The 25,587-nt window shown below is 42.8% G+C and overlaps 1 protein-coding gene across 1 annotated transcript in view; it reads left to right on the top strand.

Annotated features, from left to right (window-relative positions):
- Nucleotides 1-11,517: 11,517 nt before the first annotated feature.
- The window catches only part of HEPHL1 (hephaestin like 1), a 60,363-nt gene continuing 46,293 nt past the window's right edge, over nt 11,518-25,587 (top strand). The window contains exons 1-2 of the mRNA XM_006766877.2: nt 11,518-11,687; nt 22,627-22,871. Coding sequence (XP_006766940.1) covers nt 11,518-11,687; nt 22,627-22,871 — 415 coding nt within the window. The remainder of the gene's footprint in view (nt 11,688-22,626; nt 22,872-25,587) is intronic.

The following is a 25,587-nucleotide window of genomic DNA, read 5'->3' as shown; positions in this document are numbered from 1 at the left end:
TCTGTTGCCATTCCTACATGTTGACCTGCCTCTATATTCTGGAACTAGATGAAATAGGGATCAATATACCAGAATTTTCTATCTATATATATAAAAGCCAGCGACCGGAACACCACAATGACTGGAATGACTGGTCTATGGCTATGACACCCACTTCGGCCAGTGAACAAGCCCAATGGCGGGGGGAGGGGTGGGCGGTGACCGGGCTGGCCAACCACCCATGGCCCCTACCCCAGGCTACTGGCCCCAGACCGGCCCCCCCAAACCAACTGGGGGCGGGGATGGCTGGCCCACTTCCCACAGCCCCTCTCCACAGCCAGCCCCGCCCCCAATCGGCTCCCATACCCCAATCAGGGGCAGGGACTGCTGGCCAATCACCTGTGGCCCCTTCCCCCACCCTGTCCGGCCCTGATTGGCCCCCGATCAGGGCAGGCCAGCCTGCCAACCTCACGCCATCTCCTCCTCTCGACAGGCCTGCCCCAATCCGCTGATTGGGGTTGGGCCAGTCAGACCCCACCCCTGCGTGATTTCTTGCCCTGGGCCTCTAGTGTGTAGATAAAAATAGGCATTCTTTATGAAATTCAAATCTGGCGTTAGAGAAATGGGGATGGGTGGGTGGCAGTAGCATAGGTTACAGTGCATCGTGGATGATTTGGAAATTAGCCCAGTCCCCTGAGGACTGCCTGGGATCAGAGCAAGGCTGCACATCACAGCCAGGATTAAATTACTGGCCTCACAGTTGTGCCCCTCTCATCCTCCTCCACTTGATTTAGATGTCTCTCTCTAACAAAGCACTTGACAGGGATCTCTCATGGGGACTTCCCCAGCCCCTGCCACAAGCAGGATGCAACTAACCCTTGATCTTTCATAAGTGGGGGCTCCAACTTCAAGCAGCCCGGAGAAACTTGTCTTGATGTTTTCACCTCTGGTTTTATAGAATCTCATACAGCAGTTTCTCCAATAATGTCGCTTTGTTCAATGTCGTTTAGTTATAATGCTGATGAGAAATACAAAATTGATTCCTGGCCAGAGCCACTGTCTGTGTGGAGTTTGCACGTTCTCCCCATGTCTGCATGGGTTTCTCTGGGGACTCTGGTTTCCTCCCACATCCGGAAGATGGTCCTGTGAGCTGAACCATGTCTGACTGGCCCCAGTCTGAGGGAGTGTGGGTGTGTGAGTGGCTCTGCAATGGAAGGTGCCCTGTCCAGGGTGGGTTCCCACCTTGTGCCCTGAACTGCTGGGTTGGGCTCAGGCCACCCTCAACCCTGAATTGGAATCAGCAGTCTGGGAAAGAATTATCTTACTAGTTTTTATTCTTTCTTAAATGGAGGCATAGTTCACATTTATTTCAATGTTTAATATTAGGAGTGTTTTGAGTGTTTATTTAGAAGTTTGGTGATGTTTTTGTGACCAGCAATATGCTGTAGGAACTTAACTCTTGTTTATTTCATAGCCTATGGTAAAATTCATTTCATTATATGTTGTTTCACTTAAAGTTGCAGTCTCCAAGAACCTATGATGACATGAACTGAGGCTTGACTGTATTCTTAATGTTAAAAATAACCTTAGGGGTCATCTAGTCCATCTTATAAATATGAAAACAGAAGTGAAGGTTAGCGAACGAGTGCTGGGTCTTGGGATATCTGTCTCTAATCAGTTTTATTGCCCACTGGTGTATGTGAAGGCTATTACTGACTACCAAGATTTTTAAAAAAACAGCTTTATTGAGATATAATTTGCAAACTCTACATGCAGTCATTTAAAGTGTACTATTCAATGGTTTTTGACATATTAAATAATTAATTTTAAAAAATTGTGGTGAATATATAACAAAATTTGCCATTTAAACCATTTCAACTGTGCCATTCAGTGGCATTGATTACCTTTACAAAGTGTGCAAACATAAACATTACCTATTTTCAAAACACGTTCATTTCCCCAAACAGAAATTCTATAACCATTAAGCAATAACTCCCATTCCTCCTCCCTCAAGCTTTGATAACCTCTAATCTAATTTTGTCTCTATGAATTTTTCTATTCTCAGTATTTCATATAAATAGATTATACAGTATTTGTGCTTTTGTGTCTGGCTTATTTCACTTTGCAAAATATTTTTAAGGTTTATCCAAGTTGCAATATGTATCAAAATTTCATTTCTAATTAAGGCTAAATAATATTATACTATACATATATATCATATTTTGTTTATTCACACCTCTGTAGAAATGGGTTGTTCATACCTCTTGGCTATTGTGAATAAATTGCATTGAACATAGGCATACAAGTACCAGTCTGAGTGCCTGCTTTCAATTCCTTTGGTATATGTAGGAGTGGAAACTAACAAAATTTAGTGAAACATTTTTATTTTAAATCAAACACAAAAAAAGTAGAGAAAATGATAGGTACTATAAATCCCCCCATGAAGATAAAATAGATATTAATAGTTTTCCATGTTTTTTAGATCATTTAAAAAATTAAAACATTAAAAAATAGCTAAAGCCCCATCCCTCATTCATTCCTTTTTCTTTTCTAACCACAATTTCAAAGTTTTTGTATATTATTCTCATGCTTATTTTTATAATTTTACTATATATGTTCTCTCTGTGTGTATGTGTTTGTGTATACACTCTATACGTATATCTAGAAAACAACATACATTATAATTTGGGGTATTTTATTTTTTTTTAAAATATATTTTATTGATTTTTTACAGAGAAGAAGGGAGAGAGATAGAGAGCTAGAAACGTCGATGAGAGGGAAACATGGATCAGCCACCTCCCGCACATCTCCCACCGGGGATGTGCCCGCAACCCAGGCACATGCCCCTGACCGGAATCAAACCTGGGACCCCCCAGTCCACAAGCCGACGCTCCATCCACTGAGCCAAACTGGTTTCGGCATTTGGGGTATTTTAAATATGCATAAATGGTACAATCTTGCTATATTCTTTTACTTCTTTCTTTTTTCTCACTCAACATTATGTTTTTGGATTTACCCTTGTTAACACATTTAGTTCATTAATTTTAACTGCTGTATAATATTTAACAATAGTTCATTATACTTACAAATATGCAGGAGTTTCTTTTAACTTGACATTAACCATTTTATGTTTATTTTATTAGTAGTATATGTGAATTTCTATTATCATTTGTTCTTTCTATTTGCTATGCTTATTTTAAGTTTCTTTTTTTGTTCCTTTCCTGCCTCCTATTAAATCAAGCTTTCTTTATTTCCATTCCCTTCTCTGTTGCTCCTAATATTTCTATTCTTTTAGTAGTTACCCTTGAAATTCTAATATGCATACTATACATAAATTCTACAGCTATCTAAAAACCTTTTTTTTTCTCTTGAGCAATACAAATATACTAAGTAGCTTTAACGAATCCCTTCCATTTTGTGTTATTGTTTATCTGTGTTTTAGTGACATATTTAAAAATATATATACGAAAATTATTCCTACTGTTATTATTTCATTCAATCAATGTAGTTATCCTTTCCCCCCTTAATTTTGCTTCTTACATCTCATTTCTTCCCCCTGAATTAAATTTATTTATTGTTGCAGGACATACTTTAGTAGCTCTTATTGGTCTGAAAATGTCTTAATTTTATCCTTGTATGATAGTTTAGCTGAAGCTAGTATTCTAGGTTGGCAATGATTTTCTCTCAGTATTTTGAAGTTATTATCCTCCTAGCCTCTTTTGTGCAATTGGAAAGTATGCTGTCAGTCTAATTATCATTCCTTTGATCTCTGTGTGCTCTTTGGATACTTTTAGAATCTTTTTTATGTCTTTAATATTTTGTGGTTTCAATACAATATGCCAAGATATAGATTTACACACACACACACACACACACACGCATGCACACGTGTGTGTGTGTATTTATATATATATATATAAATCCTTACCAGAAGATATTTTGTCCTTGACCAGGGCTGAGGATGGAACCTGCAATCAAGGTATATGCCCTTCCCTGGGAATCAAACCTGTGACCCTTCAGTCCTCAGGCTGATGCTCCAGCCACTGAGCAAACATGGGAAGAGTTAGTTCACTTTATAGAATACTTGCTAACAACCAGGAGGTCTGCTAGTTTCTTGGAGACAGAGAAAAAAGACCAAGTCATAGAAACACAGATAAGAGCACAGATATTTTCAATGTGCTATCAAAATAAATATAATAGCTAGCATGTAGGGGGTGACTCACATGTTCAAGGCACTATTCTAAGCACTTTACATAAATCTCAAGTAATTATCCTGATAACCCTGTGAGGTTGAAGCTATTATTATATTTTACATATGAGGAAAATGAGATAAGAGAGATCAGGTTCTGTGCTCAGGGTCATGTGACCTTGATAGAGGTCAAGCTGAGGATCTGCAGGAGCTTCAAGGTAGAGCAGCTAACCGAAGCTGGCAAGGACCGGAAGTGTTGCCAGAGAAGGTGGTATCTGCTTTGAGTCCAGAAGGACAGGAAGGAGTTAAAATGGGGCAAAGGCATTCCTAGAAGAGGAACTGAATGAGAAAACCAGAGAGGGGCAGCGTGGCATGGGGTACGCAGGGAGCCCTGGCAGGACGTACTGCTGGAACAGAAAGCTCCCCAAGAGAGTAGCAGGTTTCAGGGGTGGGCAGGACTCAGCTCAGCTGGACTTTACATGCCAGGCTGAAAACTCTGGCCTGAATTTTGTTGAGTTTCACACGGATGGCAGAAGCGAAAAGAGCTAGCATTTATTGTTCACTATAATGTGGGTTATTTTAACATATTACCTTCTTTTTATAAAGTTTCCCTTATTAATAAGGAATAGGGGATCACAAGTTACTTTAATCAGGCAAAAAACGTCATAACAACATATCCCATTTTGTGTTGACATTATAAGAAAGATGCTGCCAGAATTAATGTTACACAAAATTACTGTTTTTAATTAGAAAGGGATGTCACCTTTCTCTTTCTCTCTCTCATAAATAAATAAATAAATAAATAAATAAATAAATACCATGCTTTACTTATACTAGACACAGCACTGTGAGTTTATTATTAACCTTAAAGTAACAGAACCAATTAACTAGAAACCAATTTGTTAAAACTACATTATTTATATCTCACCCTGTGATACTAATTTAAGAAGAAATAAGAAATAGACAAGAAAACAGTTGACATTAAAAATATATTAAGCGTAAAATAACTTCTAGGTCAAGTTTTGAGGTTCAGTGAACACTCATTCTAGCTCACTGTCTCTACCCTACAGAGAGTACAATGAATTATCAATTCAGTTCATTATGCTATACTTGTAAGTCAGGGGAATTTAACAGACATCATAGAATGATTTTTTTTTTCAAATAAAGAATTCATTCACTTATTTTTAGCAAATACTATTGTGCTTAACTCTGTACCTTTCCTTTTCAGAAACTGGGGTTTCCTCCAGAAGAAGCGAGTTCTTGAGCAGACACTGAGATACGGGGTTTGTCAGGGAGACAAGCAGGAGAAAAAAAAAAAAGCATTCCAGGTGAGGGAACTCCAAACTGTGCATTGAAAGGCCCCGGGGCCCCACTGGGCATGGTGGGTTCGGAGACCTGAAATGGATACATGGTGGAGGATAAAATTCATAAGCAGTGAGGCTGATTGGTTGTCAGGAGTTGATGCCACAAAGAAGGTTGAACAGGGTGGTCATGATCAGATTCATGTAATAGAAAGATCACTTGGAGACAAAGTAGAGCCACCATATTGGGTACAAGAAAGGTCCTGAGACCAGTGAAGACCTGGGGGCCATCTCTAAGCATGAGATAATGACTGTCTCCACAATGACTGTTGGGGTGAAGAGGAAAGGTACAAGAGCTGTTCGGGAAGATGGCAATGGCGAGTGTGGCAGAGAGCAGGAGGAGAGGGTAAAGAGGAACCCAGGTTTCCGGACTAGGCCCCTGGTGATGATGGTGTTAGCTGTCGGTGAGATGGAAGCAGGAGGAGCAGGTTTGGGGTTGAGATGGAAATACAGCTGACATCAGCCCTAAGATCATACTTTGATCAGCAGAAGGCCAGGGTTACTCCTCCCAGTCTTGGGTGGTGGAATAGCTCAAGTGAGACTGAGCGTTGGCATACTCGAAGGAGTCACAGGGTCTGCTACATTGCAAGGCTCCTCTTCGCGTTTCTAAGAACCAAAAATGTGGGTCTATTCATGTATTTCCTTAAAAAAATTTACAACTTATGTATGACAAAATGCTTGCTGCAAAAATTTAAGTTATGGCCCTAACCGGTTTGGCTCAGTGGATAGAGCGTCAGCTTGCAGACTGAAAGGTCCCAGGTTCAATTCCAACCAAGGGCATGTACCTTGGTTGCAGGCACGTCCCCAATAAGGGGTCTGCAAGAGGCAGCTGATCAATGTTTCTCTCTCATCTATGTTTCTAACTTTCTGTCCCCTCTCCCTTCCTCTCTGTAAAAAATCAATAAAACATATATTAAAAATATTTATGTAATTTACCTTTGCTAGGTTTATCAGAATAGATCAGAAGTTCTCAAACTTTTGAACTCAAGACTCCTTTATATTCTTAAAGGTCATTGAAGACCCCCAAAAGCTATAGTTTATATATTTTATCTACTAATATTTACCACATTCAAAATATAAAATGAGAAATTTAGAAACTATTTATAAATTTGTTTTTAAAAATAGTAATAAATATTAATATAAAACCCATTAAATGTTAATGTAAATAATATATTTTAAATAAAAACATATCTTCCAAAATTATATTTAACAAGAACATCGCAATAGTCCTAGTTATGCCAACCGTTCAGTGATAACTTTATTATTCTCATGTCTGCTTCTGCCTCCAATCTGTTGTGATTTCATACATCATGTACCTCTGGAAAACTTCAATATGCATTTAGGGAAGGATGATTGTGATGAAAGCAAATAATAGTTTTGTATCATTAGGAAAATACTTTTGACCTCACAGATCCCGAAAGTATCTTGGGGACTCAGAGGCCCCTCAACTTTGAGAATCACTGGAGTAGGCACATTGGGGAGTGCCATGGTCATGGTGTAATTGGATTTCAGTGAGGTGCTTGGCAGTCTCCAGTGAGACAATCACATCTGGCCACCCTGCTTCTCACTAACTGCAGCTGTGCCCAGAGCAGCTTTGTGCTGGTGTATAAGTCACGCAGCTCCTGGGCCTCAGCTGTGAAATGAAGTGGTAAGATGAGAATGTCTCCAAGGATTCCCCCGTACCCCCCGCTTCCCCTGCTAAAATAATGTGCTTATAAGTCTGCATATAGTAGGTGCTCAGTACATTTTTTAAAATGAATATATGAATAAATGAATAAAGAATGCATATGTTGTTGAAGGGACTTTTGCATTGAGTGGAAAATTTTGGACTAGAATTCAGTAGTCACAAACACACATACCTTTGGACCACGTCTTAAACAGATGAAACAGACAGATTTGAGACAGTGAGGAGTGGTGGGGTCTATGATGAAATGGAGGGCTCATACCCTACTTAAAGGAAATAAATTTGAGATGTTGTATTAGACACTATTCTAGAGTAAAAATATGGGCAGATGAGTTAGGACTCCTGAACAAGATGCTCACTTGGGTTTTTTCTAACTTGAAGCAGAGCCTTCCTAGACCTCTTCCTAGAAGACCAGTATTCCCTTCTTCCTCCCCTCTATCTAAAACTATTCGTGGGAAAGGACCTAATAAACTCATTGAAGACAACCTCAGCCAGTGAGGCCAATATCAAGAGATATTTTCATTTTTATAGCGTTAGTCCTAAGCCAAAATCAGGGAGCTCCGATTGTGGAATTCAGGCATCAGTGATCAGGCCAGAGCAAGGAGCCTTGGCCATGCTCCAGAATCCATGCCACATGTGCCTACGTGCCCCAACCTGGGAGCTGAAGCGGTACCTATAAAGACCTTCTCCACAGAATCACAGGTGCTTTGATCATCAGAAACATTTCTCCTGGGAATCTATGTCCCAGGGAGATCTCAGCTAAGGCAAGCCTCACCTGGAGCCAGGGCTTTCCTTTCTAATAGGAATTCACTTTCAGCCACTCACACCCAAAAGTCTGCTACAGGTAAGCAGTCTCTGGTGCCATATCACAGGGTTTCCTGAAGTGCTGTACTCCTCCAGTGGGATTTTTAATAAATGCTGAGATGAGCAGCCTGGTACCTTCTCAGAAAACAGATTGGGAAGTAGGTAAACCCCTTCCTGAGTGCCCCGCCCTGCTGCTCTGCATACAGTAGGCCCAGGTCACGGGGGTGGGGGGATGGAGTGTGGGGGGGTGTTCTGAGGACATCCCTACTGAGCCATTATTGGAAGAACCACAGAAGGGTGGGAGAAGGTAGACAGGTCCTTGCATCTCCCAAGGAGTGGTAGATCTAGAGTGTGGATTGAACAGCAACTAGTCAATATTATTAAGCATCCTGATTTACCAACTGACTTCATACAGACACCGCTCTGAGACCCCATGGCCTCTGACAAGAGAATTCTCTCTCAGTTTCTGGTCACAGTAATGGAGGGCAATGGAGCTTTCTCCATTAGTATCATGACCAAGGTCATTACAAAACAAAAGTGGATACATGGTGGAGGATAAAAGTGACAGAACCAATCTAGGGTGGCTCAGGGATGACCCACCCTAGGTGTCTTGATCTGTGTGGGAGAAGGGGAAGATGGAGGAGTTTGAGAAGAGAGTGAAGGGGAGCCATTTCCTCTGCTCTTTTTGTTTTGTTTTTTTTACTATATCTGTGATTGAAGGCTGGCTCTCTTGAGTCCCTGGCAGGAGAGTTTGCCTCAGGCATGTGGGAGGTGAGGCATCATGAGGCACTTCCCCAGTGGAGTGCCCACTGGGCAGGGATGTGGCCCGTTAAGTTTCCTCACAAAACTCAACCTAAGTTGTCTATCAAGCTAACCTTGTATTTTTTGTTGTTATTTGTTTTTTCTTTGATGATGGCTGTGGGTGGGGCTTCTATAGAATGGGACTTCACTACACTCTATTCCTCCCTGTAAAATATAAGCATACTTCAGAACAAGCTGCCTGGCCACCTCCCTAAACATCTCAGACACATACTAACATTCTCCCCATTCACTTTGGATTTAGCTTGAATTTTGCTGAGCTCATCATGATATTTAGCTAATATTTTAAAACTTGTTTATTGTTTATAATCCATTTCCCTCATTAAAATATAAACAGGTTAAGGGCAGGGACCATGGGTGTCATATTCTTAGTTGATTAGAACAGTTAATAAGGTAGATACTCAGCACATATCTCCAAATGGTGCAATGACTGATTTCATCACTGGACTTTGTTTGGTGGAGTGTTTGCCCATGTGCATTCTATATTGTGTTCCATTTAAATTCTTAGGTCATGTTTATGCTTGAAGAAAATTCTTGTGTATTGATAATGGTCCCTTTTTTGAAAGGGTCTTCTGACCTGGCCTTGGCTTTCAGTTTAATACAGTTCCAGTAATACCTATGGAGTGTGGCATTCTGTAGGTTCTTTTAATAAAGCCCGTGGACCTCAGGTGTAACAGGAGGGAGATGTTGAGGGCTTGTCAGCTAGGCTCTGTTCTCAAGGGCTTTAGAGACTAGTATGGGAGGCCAACATGTAAGCAAACAATAATACAGATAGAGGTGCTCATGCATACAAAGTCCGGAGGAAAGGTGTGGAGGTCGAGGCAGGAACCAAGGAAGGTTTCAGAGAGGAAGAGCCTAGAAGGATTTGGGAGGATGAGAAGGAATTTAGTGCAGGTGAGGGATGGAGTGGGTGGAGGTTGGGATATAAAATGGAGGAACGAAGCAAAATGATGGCATGTTTGTGTGTTTTTAAGGTTCTGTAATAATTAGGGCTTTACCTGGGCTGGGCTGAAGGGGCATTTTGGGATCCCCTCCAATGGCTCCAAATAATCTGCTTCTTTAGAGCGTGAACAAAAACTCTTTGGTCCAGGAACTCCTAAAGCCCTACTTCCTCCAAGGCCATGCGGGGCTTTGCCCTGGGAGCCCTTTCCCTATAGTGGCTATTAAATGATGAACTCACACAAAGTGCCCAAACTCATATTGCAGAGTAGATGTGAGTTAAAGGAAAGTGTGTTGTGGCAATTACTCCACAAGTGTCCTGATATTTAAAAAAAAATCAAATCCAAGGTCATCTAGATTTGTGTTATGTCACTCTTTAAATTTTCTTATCAATCCCTTCACCCCTGTTTTGCAGACCCAGGTTTAGAGAGGTCCAGTGATTCTTCAATGACACTAAATAAGTGCTGGGCCTGGATTTTAAACACAGGTCTGTTCGACCTGAGAGTCCAGCCTGGAGACCATCTCCTTCATTCCACATCTGTGGCCTTGAGAGCAAATGTGGGGACCACTAGCTTGGTTCACCTGCAGGGTCGGATGAATTCTCTTTGTTTTGTTTTGTTGTTTTTGTTAATCCTCACCTCAGGATAATTTCCATTGATTTTTAGAGAGAGTGGAAGAGAAGAGGAAAGACAGAGAGAGAAAAACATTGATGTGAGAAAGACACATTGATTGGTTGCCTCCCACACAAGCCCCAACCAAGTCTAGGGATCGAGCCTGCAACTGAGGTACGTGCCCTTGACCGGAATCAAACCTGGGATCCTTGAGTTCACAAGATGACGCTTTATCTACTGAGCCAAACTGGCTGAGGCAGATGAGTTCTCTTTAAGCACTGAGATTTTAGGACACAGATAAGAGCACACAGAAGAATGGGCGCTCCCTTCACCTTTTTGACCCAAAGACCTGCTACTGAATTAGGTCTTCATGTGCCTGCAGGGTATCCCTCATGTATCATTGTCACTCATGTCCCAGAATGGCAGCTCAGTCTTAGGGGTGATAACCTGTAGAATTGTGGCTGAAGAGGGAGATTGAACTCCTAATTTTTGCTGGTGGGATTTGAATTTGGTGGAGATGATTCACGAGCAAATGAAGAATTAGTGTGGTTTTACAATGTTGTTATGAACTTTATGACGTGAGTTGATTGTTTCATGTAGCCCTATAAAACAAGATGGCAGAGAGTGATTGCATCATGCCCCCTGCGCTGCCGACGGAGATGAAGCCTTCTTTAGCGCTTGAGATATTTCCTGATGATCCATTCAGGCCAGCCCAGTTTTCAGATTTTAATATGTTCCTATAATGGGTGTGGAGGGGGAAAAATAAAAGAGGAAGAAGGCGGGGAAACCTATTAGCCCAACTAGTTGTACTGTCATTCCTGGTAATGATGAATGATTAATATCAGAGCAGAGCCCCCAAACCTACAGGAACAGGCCTGTTTGGCTTGGGTACCAAATAAAGAAGCCAGTTACACATTTCTTGGATGGCTGGCAAAGGTTTTGTCGTCATAGCAGCTCCCCCATCCAGCTTGCTCGGCTTATATGAGTTGTCAGCCTCTGTCCCAACCCCAAGCTCCGGAGGAGGAGGAGCTGGGCCGTGTCTCTTTCTCATTTATAACTAACTCCGAATGAGGGGGAGGGACAGGCAGGGTTGCCTCCTGCACACGCTGCTGGCCTGAGTTACAATCACAAATGCCTTGGAAGCAGCAGGCTGCCTGCATCCTTCTCATCACATTCCTGGGTGTGTCTGGGCCGGTTGGCGCAGTGACCAGAACATACCACATTGGGATTGTGGAAGAATACTGGGACTATGTACCCCAGGGGAAGAACGTTATTACTGGGAAAAGTTTCGCAGAAGACAAGTGAGTGAGCATGGGGTCCCCAGGGACTCCCAGGTTTGGCTTCCTTTTCACTGACACGTGGAAGGTTGTATTCCTTGGGTGATGGTAAGGGGGGTGAGTTGATGTCAATCAACAGGAAGGGTTTTGTGTTTGCTTGGAAAGCCCAGTCGGGGTGGGTGTGCAGTTTGGAAGAGACATTCTTTACTCCATCTGTTTGCTGAGCCTTCTATTCAAAGCCTTGTCTGTGAAGAGCCACAGACACAACCAGGTGCTTGAATAATGGTTCATTCTATAAATGGACAGTTTTCATGAGACATCTCTAGCAACTCAAGGAAGTTCTAGACTCTGTTTTTTTTTAAAAAAAAAGAATGGAAATTTGAGAATTTTCAAGAATTCTTCACTGCTAAAACACACTGTTTTCTTAGTTTTTATTTTTTGCAATGAAACATCATTTTTGTTTTTGCTTTGTAATGTTTAAGAGAGGGACAGTTACAATAGTTTTGGCTGGTGGTTAAAGAGCTTATTTGAGTCCATTACAAATGGCTTTTTCACTGGTGAGAGGCTTGTTCCAGCCCCAACTCATTCAATCTGAAGGCAATAGCTTATCTCCAGAGCCCATGGTGTAGCTGGGTGAGGTGGTTCTAGAATATTCTATATCCATGATTTTTTATTTTTGCAGAATATAGCCCTCGTTTCCTGTTTTCCTTGTGGGGGTCTAATGTCTTATATCTCTTATCTGTTCCCTGGAGATCCCTCTGAAGTCACCCCCTGACTCCAAAAGTTGTTATGCATATTTTCAACTTTGTGCTTCTTAGAACAACTTTTGAGATGTTCTGGTAACCACTGTTGGATATTTGGATGCTTGTTTCTTTCCTGATAGGCAGAGCCCATTGCATTCAATATTCAAGTTCCATTTTCTAAAGATGAAATTAGTTGCTAAGATTCAGTAAGAGCACAGGGTCTACCAGCAAGTCTTTCGAGCCAGGTCCCCCTGCCCTGGGCAAAGAACAAAGATCCAGTTGGCTTGGACACACGGCTTCCAGGTTATGCCACAACGGTGACACAGCCATAGCCATAGGTGTTTTGTTTGTTTGTTTTAAAATTAAAGGGTGATGCTTGTGCCAGCCAGGCTGCCAAGAACGTCTTTTCCTTAAGCTTTGTACCAGGAAATTTAATGTACAGGGGCTATTTCCAAAGAAAGCTCTTGACTTCTTTGAATCCTACCTGTGCTGGCCTTTGGTGGTGGTAATCTTCCCTGGACATGGGATTGAAAGGCTACCCTTCCTGCTGGTGCCCTTCCCAAAAAATAGGATTCTGCCATTCTCAAAAAACGCTCAATAGAAAATAGTCGTGAGCAACCATTGGACGCAAAACTACTCAAGATGTGTGTGTCGAGTGTAGTGAGTTTATTCCTGAACTCAGTGTGATACTGGACGACCTTTCCATATGGTTGAGTAAAAGAGAATGCTATCTTTCTCCTTAAATGTCCATGTCAGTATTCTTTGATCTTTGTTCTTACATAGGAATTCCATTAGAAATTTTCATTTCATTGCTGCTTGTACATATTATTATCCCAATTTTACAAGCCAGAAGCTGAGGTTCCACGAAGTACTTGGCAGAGTTTATAGAGTGAAGGTAGCACCAAACAACATTGCTTTAGCTCCAGAGCCCTCCCCACCCTGCTTTAAACCATGAAACTTGTTTCTTGGCAAAGGTGATCCTTTCCTGCTGCATTAAACTCAGCTTTGCGGAAGCCACGGATTCCAGTAATTAGAAGTTCTAGAAAGACCCAATTCTTACCAAAGACAGGTTCAGTCCACTTGTCACTCTTCTCAGAGAGACACTGAAAGTGATCACTCGTGTCAGTGACCAAACTGGTTACTTATTCATTGAGAAGCCCAAAATACTTAAAACCTCAAATATTGGAATGCTGTTTCCACAAGCTGGGTGCAGGAAGGAGTCAGGGGCTCTGTTTTCAGCCATAAGATGGTGCTTTGAAGAAAGCACACAAAAAATGTATAGCCCTGGCTGGGTGGCTCAGTTGGTTCGAGTGTCATCCCATACACCAAAAGGTTGGGTGTTCGATATGCAGCCAGGGCATATATGGAAGGCAAGTGATCGATGTTTCTCTCTTGCATCTCTCTCTCTCTCTCTCTCTCATTCTCGGTGAAGATTTAAAAAATGTATGAAAATAGTTTTGGTGAAAAAGAAATGGAAAAAAGAGCCACGACTAAAACACAGTTTGGTATCTGAGTAGAGTGAGATGGTTTAACAAATGTGGTTTCACTTGAGAAGACTCCTGCCTTTAGGGACAGCTAGCATATACGTGTCATAGTGGATCCAAGGTCCCCACATGCTTCCTCCTGGTGTGTAAAGAGACAGATTAATGCAGGGTGGCTCCTGACTCTTGAATGGGGAGCCTGGTTGAGTGTGCCATGTATATTGGTTTTTATCAACAGTTATCTTAGGAGGTGCTACTGGTGAGGCAGGTGGCTCAGGGCAAGTCCCCAGGAAGGCTGCTGATCTTTGTTTGAAGAACACAGAACACATGTCTCAGATACTACAGTTCACAGCTATCACATGTGAAGATGCCACGATCGTGGATCATGTATGTGTGCTCTGCGTGGTGCCATTTCCCCAGGAGCAAGGAATCATCTTGGATGATGCGGCCATGCTGTCATTCAGAGTCCTGCAGGATGAGTAGGTGGCGTTTCTGGGGACGGTCTGCTCTTTGGATATTCAGAACCAGACAAATGCCTAGTATTTAGAGGTTCCCAGCATTCCACTATGGGTGGAAAGAACCTGAAATAGGAATCAGGAGACCTGATTCTAGTCCTTGCTCTGCCCCCAACTTGCTGTGTAACCTTGAGCAAGGTACATAGTCTCTCTGAACATCCATTTCTTTAATTTGTATAATGAGGGAGTTGAAATATAATCCCTAAAGCCAATTGGCAAACGTTAGGAGAAGAGGAAAGCGAGTGCTAAAGTTTCAGTGACGTAAAAACGCTTGGCAGCCAAAATTAGGCAGCAATAAGAGTCTAATGAATCCTGATTCACAAGAATGAGATAGAAAATGCACTGAAACCATTCTACTGAGACACTAGAGCAGTCAGATGATGCAATTTAACGTTCCAACGTGGTGCCTTTGCTGGATCACAGGGTTCAAAAACATAATTGAGATTATATCCACTAACATTTTTTTTCTAGGAAGCATAGGATATAGGAGTTATATTCTACCTAGAAATATTTTTCCTCGATGAATATATTCCCCCGCTTCCATCTTGTGCTTAATGGGGACACAGGGCTCCTTTGATCTGCCTGGGGACGGTGTCAGCATTTGATCCAACGCGCCAGTCCGGCTCGAGCTCGTAAAGCACTTTAAGGCGTGACTGTGCTTCGGTGGCAAAGCCTGGTCTTTCATGGAGCCAGAGTGGGCTCACTTTAGTTAAAGCCACAATTCTCACCAAAGCCCTCATTAGGCAACCCACACGTGCAGGCTTCTGCTTCCCAGTGAAACTCAGAGGTTTTTGTGGGCACTAACTCACAGGCAGAACCACACTTGAATGAGTGTGGCTGGCAACTGCAAAATCCCCAAGTTTAGGGAGTTCACTAATCACAACACTGTGCAAGCCCAGTTGATGGCACAGGGTTTTGAGCAGGCTCCAGGATGGGTGTGAAGGAGAGCCCTTCATGTCTACTGAAAGAGTCAACTGGAGGAAGCAGGTGGGAGAAGAGAAGCTTTAAAATAAAGGGAAGGATTTCATCTTTTTAGGGCTTAGTCTTGGACAGAGAGTGACTTCCAAATCTCAACTTTTATCTTATCAGCAGAAAAACATCTTGTGGGGCCTGATTTCATGTGACTCTCTTGGGGTTGCTGTTATTTCCCTCTATTGGTTAGTGATTGCTTCTGGCTGCCAGTAGTGACAAGAATAAAGTGGCTTAAACAAATTAGGGTTTTGTACACTCTTCTCAAAGATATCCAGATGTGGGCAGGGCAAGGTTGTTGGGACAGCTGGTATGATAGGATTTCAGGGGCCTTAGCAATTTCTGACTCAACATCCTTAGCATATGATTTTACTCCTCAAGGAAGTTCATGGTCACAAGGTGGCTGCTGGAACTCCAGCCTTCATGTCTATGTTCCAGGAAGGAAGAGAGGAAGGAAAAAGGTAGAAGGAGCAAATTTCTGCTGCATCAGCCCTATACAGCGCTCTCATGGATATGCCACCCAATGAATTCTACTTATATCTCATTGGATACTCCAAGCCTCAAAAGGAGCTTGAAGATATAATCTTTCATTTATGTGTTTTTTGGTCTGAAAACAGTAGGATTTAATTCTTTTACTAAGAAGTGGGACATGAATTTTGCAAGGCAGCTGGCAGCCCCTGCCACCTTCCTCTTCCTCAGTTCTCCCTGTTTCTCATCCTTCACAAAACCCTCTTGATCCCCCTCTTCTCTTTCCCACCCCAATGCCTGGTTAGTGGGGTTCTAGAGAAGTCACCAACAACATTAATAGGTAAGTGTCATTGAGTCCTTACTATGTTGCAGGGATTGTCATAAAAGCTTTTCATGCCATGCATGCAGAGACGTGACAGATCTTCTGCCCAATTAGGGGGACCAGGAGGCCCAGGATGGGTTTCCCCAGCCAAGTGTGGCCCAGCAGTGGTCGGACAGAGATGCCAAGGCAGCCTGGCTTGCTGGTGGATGTGGTGCTCTAGCATCAGCTTAGAAACTTAGAATTCTTGTTCCACGTACTAAACAAGTTGTTGAATTTCTGCTTCAATTTTCTCATCAGTAAAGTGGGGATAATGATAGTCTTTTCTTGGTGGTGGTTGTGGTGGGGGTGTGTGAGTTTTCTGTGGCTGCTGTAACAAATTACCACAAACTGCGTGGCTTAAAACAATAAAAAAATGTATTCTCTCCCAGTTCTAGGGGCCAAAAATCTAAAGTGAAGGCATTGCCCTAACTGGTTTGGCTCAGTGGATAGAGCGTCGGCCTGCAGACTGAAGGGTCCCAGGTTCAATTCCGGTCAAGGGCATGTACCTTGGTTGTGGGCACATACCCATTAGGGAGTGTGCAGGAGGCAGCTGATCGATGTTTCTCTCTCATTGATGTTTCTAACTCTCTATCCCTCTCCCTTCCTCTCTGTAAAAAATCAATAAAATATATTAAAAATCAAGTGAAGGTATTGACAGACCCACACTGCCTCTGAAGGCTCTAAAGGAGGATCCATTCATTGCCTTTTCCAGCTTCTGGTGGCGGCTGGAAATCCTTGGCTTGAGAAGGGGGCATCACTCCAATCTCTGCCTCCATTTTCATGTCACCTTCTTCTGTGTGTGTCTAATCCCCCTGGTATAAGAACACTTTTAATGGCATTTAGGACCCACCTGGATAATCCAGGATTAGCTCCTGATCTTAAAATCCTTAACAAAGGCCCCTTTTCCAAATAATGAGATAAGCATATTGACTTACGTTGGAAGCCATTATCAACCCATAAGACAGGTACCAGAGGTAAAGCCTGAAACTGGGTTAGCACACAAGAAATGTTAGCCGTCATGCTCTCTCTAGGACTTCTCCTGCGAGCCGGAGCTCTGTGGGAAAGACACTTCAAATGGTCACATTTTGTTCTTTTCTGATTAGAGCTTTGCCAGAAATAATCATTACTCCCATAATTACCATTGCTTCAACATTCAGACACTGTGCGTGGGGCTCCACGTCTTGTCTCATTTACTCCCTTGATGGCTCTATGATGGCCACCGGTTGACAGCCAAGGAAACTTGGGTTCAGATCTCCCCAAATCTCCCAACATCAAGTGGGGAAGTTGGGATTCAAGCTCATTCCCTTTTCCCTTCACTGTGTGAATTTGTTTTCAACCTGCCTTATGTGTGTTCTGAGGGCTTCTGTGGAAATGAAGTGGGAGAAGGAGGAACTCAAGACTCAGGTGGTGCCGGGGAACCTGGGTGAGAGAATGTGAACGGGAACACATCGCTTAAGTGGGATGGCTTTGAACTCATTAACCCAATTAGGGAGCATGTGGCTGCACCTGAGCTGCAGTGTATAATCACCATCTCCACCCTGGTCTTTGCCAAGTATCATTTGTATCCATCTAGTCCTGTTTCTCCTCGGTGAACAATGTCCCTTCTCAAGCTCAGACAACAATTGCTTATCCATATTGTGACTATAATAATTTCCTATGTTTTCCCTGACCATACCTCTGCTGATGTTACTTCAAAGCTCATCTTTACCCTGCCCTCATACTCTCACACACACTCAGACATTCAGCTCTATATGATATCTTTGCCACTTGGTATGGAAAACTGGGTGTTGCTATTTATTCTCCAACGCATATGTTTTGTCTTCCCAGCCAGATGGTATGTCTCTTGAGTGCAGGGACTGAGATTCACACATCTTGGCCCTAGTTTCTAGATTAATGTCTCATATACAGGAGAGGTTCTGCAATTGCTCAGTGGTTGAATGGATGCGGAAGAATCCTGCTAAAAGGTCCAGGCTGTGGGGAACAGTGGTTCTGGCAAGGTGCATGCCCGCTGTGAGCTATGAAATCCTGGGAATCTAACCTGGAGTCCGCCTCCGCACTGGTTCAATGATTCTCAGGGGCAGGCTCATTCCTGCAGTGGTTAATCTCACTGGCTTTTAGAAGGTGTCTCTTTGGCAGGATTGCTCCTGGCCTTAGCAATGTGAGCATTTTGCATCTCGTTCTGTCCTTAAAGTGGTTGCTGAGGGGAGACTTCCTAGGCCAACTGGATTCCTTCACAGCAGGACAGAGATACCTGCTCAGTTTGAGTCAAATGTTAGGATGTATGCTGGGGGTGAACCTGAGGGGTAGTGATCACTCAGTCCATCACAGTGGGACCGTCCTGCAGCTGAATTATTAACAATAGACAGCCCGCCATTGAAGCATGCTAATGCGTGCACTCCAACTACACCCGGTCTGCTTCCTGAGGATGCCTTCCGTGAAATCACCCCTTGCTTTGTTTGAGGGCAAGACTTGCATTTTTAGAACTCATATGAGCTGGCGTCTCTGTCCAACTGTTACAAGGGTATGCTGTGTTCTAGGGGTGGTTGGCTGCATAGACATTCTCTGACTTCCATTCCTTCCCTGCCTTTTCCACTTCCAATAGTTCCTGTGGTTTCAAATAGTTACTATGGGTCAGATGGTTTCTATGGGTTTTGTGCTAAATGCTATAGAAATGTGATTTCCCAACTTGCATACACATCAGAATTGTATTAGTCAGAATAAGTCAGCTGGTGCTATAGCTACACATAATTTCCAAGTCTCAGGCTCACACCACAGAGGTGTATTTCTCACACACTGGGGTTCACCGAGGGCCATACTACTGCAGGACATCTGAACTAGCGAGCCAGGCTGCTTCGATCTGGAGGCTTCACTGTCGCCGCTGAAGGTTCTCCCTACACTAGAGGAAGTGAGGGGCCTTGTAATTAAAGGCCCTGGCCCAGAAGTGGCACATGTCACTTCCTCTCAGAGCTCACTTGCCAAAATCTCATGGCCCCACTGAACTGCAAAAGTTCTCTGTCTTCTCCCCGTCTGCTGGGAAGAAAGAAGACTCCGAATAGGCAAGCACTGGAAGGCTCTGCCGTGAGAATCGGTTAGTGAGCTCAGGAAGCATAGAGGCCACAGCCCTGACACAGAAAGTCCGATTCAATTGCCCTGAAATGGGGCCTGGGGACCTACATTTTTGGCAAATGTCCCAAATAATTCGGATACAGTTAGTACCTAGGTGGACATTTGGGAGCCACTGCTTGAGTAAACCTAATCCCTTCTCGGGGTGACTGTTTAGGTGATAGGATTGACACATGTCCAGGAAGATGCAAAACAAGTCAATAAATAACTCAGTGCTAAAATATGCAGCATATGCAATAAGTGCTATCAGCAGGCAACCAACAATTCCCCTCCCTCTCGTCTGGCTGGCTCTGCCAGACAATTCATGATAAGGAACTTCTGCTCAGCATGCATATGCATGTGTGTTTACTGGTGTGAGTGTGCATGCGTGTGTGTGCGTGCGTGCGTGCGTGTGTGTGTGTGTGTGTGTGTGTGTGTTGGGAGCCCAGAATAGAGAAGCAAGGGGATTAGATGTTCAACAGTATTTTTGATCCCCATTTGGGAATCCCCATTTGGGAATGCAAAAATACTGTTTTCCATCCATGCCTGAATGAATCCTCAGATGTGAAACACAAGGATACAAAGGATCAACTTTATTTCTTGGAAACAACCTGCGTGTAAATGGATCCACACAGTTCAAACCTATGTTGCTTAAAGATCAGCTGTATATCTGATGATGCCTGGGTCCAGGATAGAGTTTGTGGCTACAAGAAAATATCCAGTGAACATCTTTCCGGAAATCCACCAAGTAACCTTAAGAGCTTTGGTTTGCTGGGCTTGTCTTTCAAAGACTATTTTCTTTCTCCCAGGGACTTGCTAACAAGGAGGGTTTACTTCAGGTTTATAAACTGAGGCTTATTGCACAACAAAGTTAAAAAGAAAAGCATTTAAATAGACTATGGCACGGTTTTAAAGTTAAAAATTGATTTTTCACAACCATATCACTTCCTCACTCTAACCAGCTGAGGCATGCGGCCTGCCCCAGACCACCTAATATGATCATAGAACAAGGTCAAACCTGTCAGCAATAAGGCCCCTTTAACGAGAAAGGCCTTGGTCTCTGAGATGGGAGAACTTCCAGGGGTCCTCGGCCAAGTCAGATTAAGAGGTAGAACATCTGGGCCTCAGCTCTGAAGGGCACTAGAACATCCCTAGGGCACTGCAGGCCTTGCTGGGGGCACAAAATTCACTGGAAATGACAGTGAAGGTGGAGAAATTGACAACTTCCAGAACTTCTCTAGGATGAATATTATATGTGGTTGGAAAGAATCACCTGCCTGAGTTGGGTTTGGGATTTGGAAGTAGGAGACCCCAAGATACATGTTCAAGTAATAACAGGTGGCCACTAAAGTCCCTTCCGACAGCTTTCACAGTAGTGAACTATAGGGGAGGCTCCTTCTCTTCTGGTGACCAAGGGGCAGGTGAGCACTGCCACCACCAGGCCCCCTTCTCCTCGCCACAGCACTCAGTCTTTCCTCCAGGTAAGAGGATTTTTTGCAAATATCGGGTGGAGCCACATATTCATTATCTGCCCAGAGCACCAGATTAGTAGCCTGCCCTGCCATCTACATGTGTCAGCCCTGCCCAGTTCCAGCAATTCAGGTGACCAGGCCTGGGTCACAAGGCCTCCCTCCACCAATGTCTGAGGGGACTTGGTGTCTGATCTGTTAGGCTGAGTCACTTGCTCCATCACTGGAGCTGGGGGTGGAGGCCTCTCCAAGGTACTTAGAATGAGAATGGGGAAGGTGTGCTATCAGATCAAAGAGTGGAGTGTGGGCACTGACTTGGCAGAGCTCCACAGTGTCTACTACATCAGCCCTTTCCATATCATTGCTTGGGCAACTCCTCTTTGATCTTGGAGGCCATATTTAGGCATTACTTCCTCTAGAAAGCCTTCCCGGATCTGTCTTCCACTCCAGGTTAGATGCCCCATCTGTGTTCTCACGGCTCTCCCTTCTAGAATGAGACCTCCTTCCAGGCTTTGCCTTTTTGTTCCGTAGTCCAGGTCTGACATAGAGTTTGTTGAGTGACCGAGAGGGAATGCATGTGCATAGGCAGGGTGTGAGTGAGAGGGGGGCCTGCCTCTCACCCTCCGAGGGCACAGCTACACTCGGATGGCTGCGCCCAAAGGGTGGAGCTTTACTTCAAGCAGAAGCCGTGTGTCTGGGGTGGAGCCCTGTGCTAAGCACACAGACTGAGAGTGGGGAGGGGAGGTCCACCTTCCCAGGAGCTGGTGTGGCCACCTCTGAGGTGGTGTCGGCAGTGCTGCTATCGTCTCCAGCTCCCAGACCCTGGGACTGAGTGTCCCCTTCCCCCTGGGGCCCCAGGAGGGCATGTGCTCACATCACATCTTACAATCCTATTTTCACACATCTGCTCCTTTCTTTCTATTGCAACTACACCCCACCCCATCTCCACTGGCCTCCTGACAGCTTCCCTGCCCCCTCATTCATGCTCCACCCTTTGCCCGACTCTTCTAAAACTTGCACACCACTGTCGTAAAGATGGTCCTGAAAGACTGATGATCACGTCACTACTTTAGGAAAAACCTCCGTGAGTCCTCAGTGCTTCCAAGACAGATCCTTAATTTTTCAACCTGGTCAGTCTTCTTCCAGATGTTACATGCACCCATATTTCTCACGCCTCCTCCCCTTCCGGACTCATAACCTTCAGCCTAGAATCTCCTCTCCCCCAAAACGACGGGGACTGCTTCTTTCTCATGGTTTTGCTCTGTCCCTGCCCAGTGTCCTCACTTTTCCCTTTTGTTATCTAATCCTCCTCCTCCTCAATTCCTGCATTTTTCATGAGGTGTTTACTGAGCTCTTCAACCACTGCAAACTTTTCCTTCTCTGAACTAATTATTCCTAGAAAATGTGAGCTATATCTGATGCTTCAACCACTCGGTTGGCACTTGCTCAATACTGCTCTGCGCAGTTCCTTAATTTTTCCATTATTAGGCCATAAGCTCTTTTGTATCCCCCCACAGCACCCAGCGAAGTGCTGGGGATGCAGCAAGTGCATATTGTTTGTCAAACAAAAAAGCAAGGGGGTGGGTGTTGAATGAAAGGGGGCAAAAGGGCAGTGTGACTTTAGAGTGTTTGTGTTTTGTTTTAATTCGTGCCTTTTGGCTTGTCACTTAACTCTCAGCCCCCGTTTCATCCTCAATAAATCAGGGATAATCTTGCCAGCTCTCCAGCGGTGATAGGGCTATGGTGAACACCAAAGGAGAATTTATAAGTGTATGTACTTCATGACCTGTGAAGGCATGTTATTAAGATGTTTCTTTCAGTTTCCACATTTAAATATTTTTTTTCTTATTTTTAGACTTGCAACCTTATTTCTCGAAAGCGGGCCCAACAGGATAGGTGGTCTTTACAAAAAGGCTGTTTACAGACACTACACAGATGAGACGTACTCCACGGAGATCCCCAAACCGCCCTGGCTTGGATTCCTGGGCCCCATCTTGAGGGCTGAAGTGGGGGACGTGATTGTCATCCATTTAAAGAACTTTGCTTCCCGACCTTACTCTTTGCATCCACATGGTGTTTTCTACAACAAAGACTCGGAAGGTAAATGTCAGACCTGTAGTATTGATCTCCTGTCTCTACTTCATAAATAAGGCAACTGCCCATTACAGGGAAAGGGATGCTAAGAGCCCAATGATTGCACTGGTTCATTTGTCTTCTCCCTGTCACCTTCTCTCCCATCTGCATCTCTTTCCCCTTCTCTTTCTCTTCTTCTTTTTCCTCTCCCTTATTCCCCCTTCCCTTCTTTCTCTTGTTTGTGTTGATTCCAAGCTGGGTGCTGGGCTCCCTTGGCACAAGCGCCCCCACACCCCCAGCAGCACACTAACTTTCGTCCTTGTCAATCACTCGTGACTGGGTAGCACAATGGATAAGAAGGGCACGCACCAACAGCTTCCAGGGGCCTGTCAGCAGTAACAGCCTTCACTGTGGGCAGCGTGCCTCCTGCACGCCCCAGACCGAGCCTGCAACCTGGTCATGTGCCCCAACCAAGAATCGAACTGTGACCTCCTGGTTCACAGGTTGATGCTCAACCACTGAGACACGCTGGCAGGGTCATCGCTTTATTTTTTAATGTTAAGCCAACCTTGCACTCATAGAATAAATTTGGTCATGTCATATAATTTTCTTTATATGTTGCTGAAGTCAGTGTGCTAATATTTTGTTAAGAATATTTGTTTTTACATTCATGAGGAATATTGGTCAGTGTTTTCTTTGCTTGTGATGTCTTTATCTGGTTTGGTATGAAGGTAATGTTTGTTTCATAAAATGAATTTGGGATTACTCCATCCTTTATTTTTCTGAAAGGTTTTGTAAAGTATTGACATCATATCTTCTTTAAGTACTAGAATTTGTAAGTGAAACTATCAGAGCCTGGGTTCTTTGGGGGAAGATTTTAATTGCTAATTGCATTTATTTACATGCCATTTGTCTTTTCCAAATTTTTATTATTCTTGAGATATTTTTGATATTTTCTGTCTGTGTAAGAACCCATTAATTTCAGAAGCTGTGTAATATTTTGACATAAATTACTTATAATATTCCCTTATGTTCCTTTTAATTTCTGTTTGATCAGAGTAATGTCCCATCTTTCACTTGGTTTTGGTTGTTTGTGCCCTTTTCCTTTCTTGGTTAGTCTCAGTAAAGTTTCCTCAATTTTGTTGATCGTTTCAAAGAACCAACATCTGTTTTCACTTTCTCCTTCATTGCTTTATGCTCAAATCTTTATCTTTTTTTTTTCTGTTGTTTTAGGGATAGTTTCACTTTTGTTCTCTAGTTTCTTAAGGTGGAAGCTCATGTTATTGGTTTGAGACTGTTATTCTCTTTTGACATAAGTGTTTAAAGCTCTAAATTTCCTTTTAAGTACTACTTCAGCTCTATGCCACACATTTTGGTATGTCTTATCTCTGTTTTTTATTTAGTTCAAAAAATTTTATAATTTATCTTGTGATTTCGTCTGAGAATTATAGGTTACTTAGAAGTGCATTGTTTTATTTCTGAATACTTATGGAATTTGAAAGATTTATTTCTGTTAATGATATCAAATTTAATTTCATTGTGATTGGAGAGCATGCTTTGCATCCTATGAGTTCTTTTAAAATTATCAAGATTTACTAGTATTTTATGTGCATGTAGCCTATTGACCATCCCAAAGAATGTCCCATATTCTCTTGTAAATAGGGTGCATTCTGCAGTCATTGGATAGAATGTTATATAGATGTCAGGTCTAGTTGGTTGATGGTATTGTTGAAGTCTTCTACATTCTTGCTGATCTTCTACCTGGTTCTGTCAGTTATTAATAGGAGGGTATTGAAATCTCTAACAATTTTTGTTGAGCTGTGTATTTCTCCTTCAATTATATCAGTTTTGATTTATGTGTTCTGACACTCTTTTGTTAGATGTGGATATATTTATAATTGTTATATCTTCCTGATACATTAACTCTTATCATTATGAACTACCTATCTTTGCTCTAGCAATATTTCTTGTCTTAAAATATAGCTTGCCTATATTGACAGCACTTCAACTCTCCTATTGTTACTATCTGCATTCTTTTACTTTCAACCTATTTCTGTCATTGAATCTAGGGAATAGACTGCATATAGCTGGATATCATTTTTTTGGTCCAGCTTGAAAATCTTTTCATACTAATATGGATGCTTAGAATATTCATATTTAATGTAATTATTGATTGGTTTCATTTACATTTGTCATTTTGCTAATTATTTTTTATATGCCTTCTGTCTCTTGGTTCCTCTGGTCCTCCTTTATTGCCCTTTCTGGTGCTAAATATTTTAAGTGTATTCTTTATATTCCTCTATTGATTTTTTTAACTACATACTGAGTTATTTTCTTATTGGTTGGCCTAGAGATTATAATATGCAACCTTTAACTGATCACAATATACTCCGTATTTTTACTCACCTAGTTCTGTCAAGATATAGAAGCTTTGCTCCAATAGTGCTTCATTCTCTTCCCTTCTTTTCTGCTACTATTGTCATTATATCTATAATAATAAAACCATAATATGCTAATTAAACCAGATATTCTTCAAGACATCCTTCTGGACGACCTCCAGACGAATCCAGGGCTGCGAGGGAAGCCCCGGTCCTGGGTGCCAGAGGGAAGCTGATGCCGGCAGCCAGGGGGAAGGACAGCCTACTCTTGCACGAATTTTGTGCATTAGGCCTCTAGTCTCTCTATAAATACAACAATGTGATGCTACAATCAGTACTTTATATTATCTTATGAATGGGAAAGA

Source organism: Myotis davidii, unplaced genomic scaffold (assembly GCF_000327345.1).
Source record: "Myotis davidii unplaced genomic scaffold, ASM32734v1 scaffold641, whole genome shotgun sequence".
NCBI classification, from domain to species: Eukaryota; Metazoa; Chordata; class Mammalia; order Chiroptera; family Vespertilionidae; genus Myotis; species Myotis davidii.
Note: the sequence above shows the minus strand (reverse complement) of the source record. Positions and strands in the feature narration are given on the sequence as shown.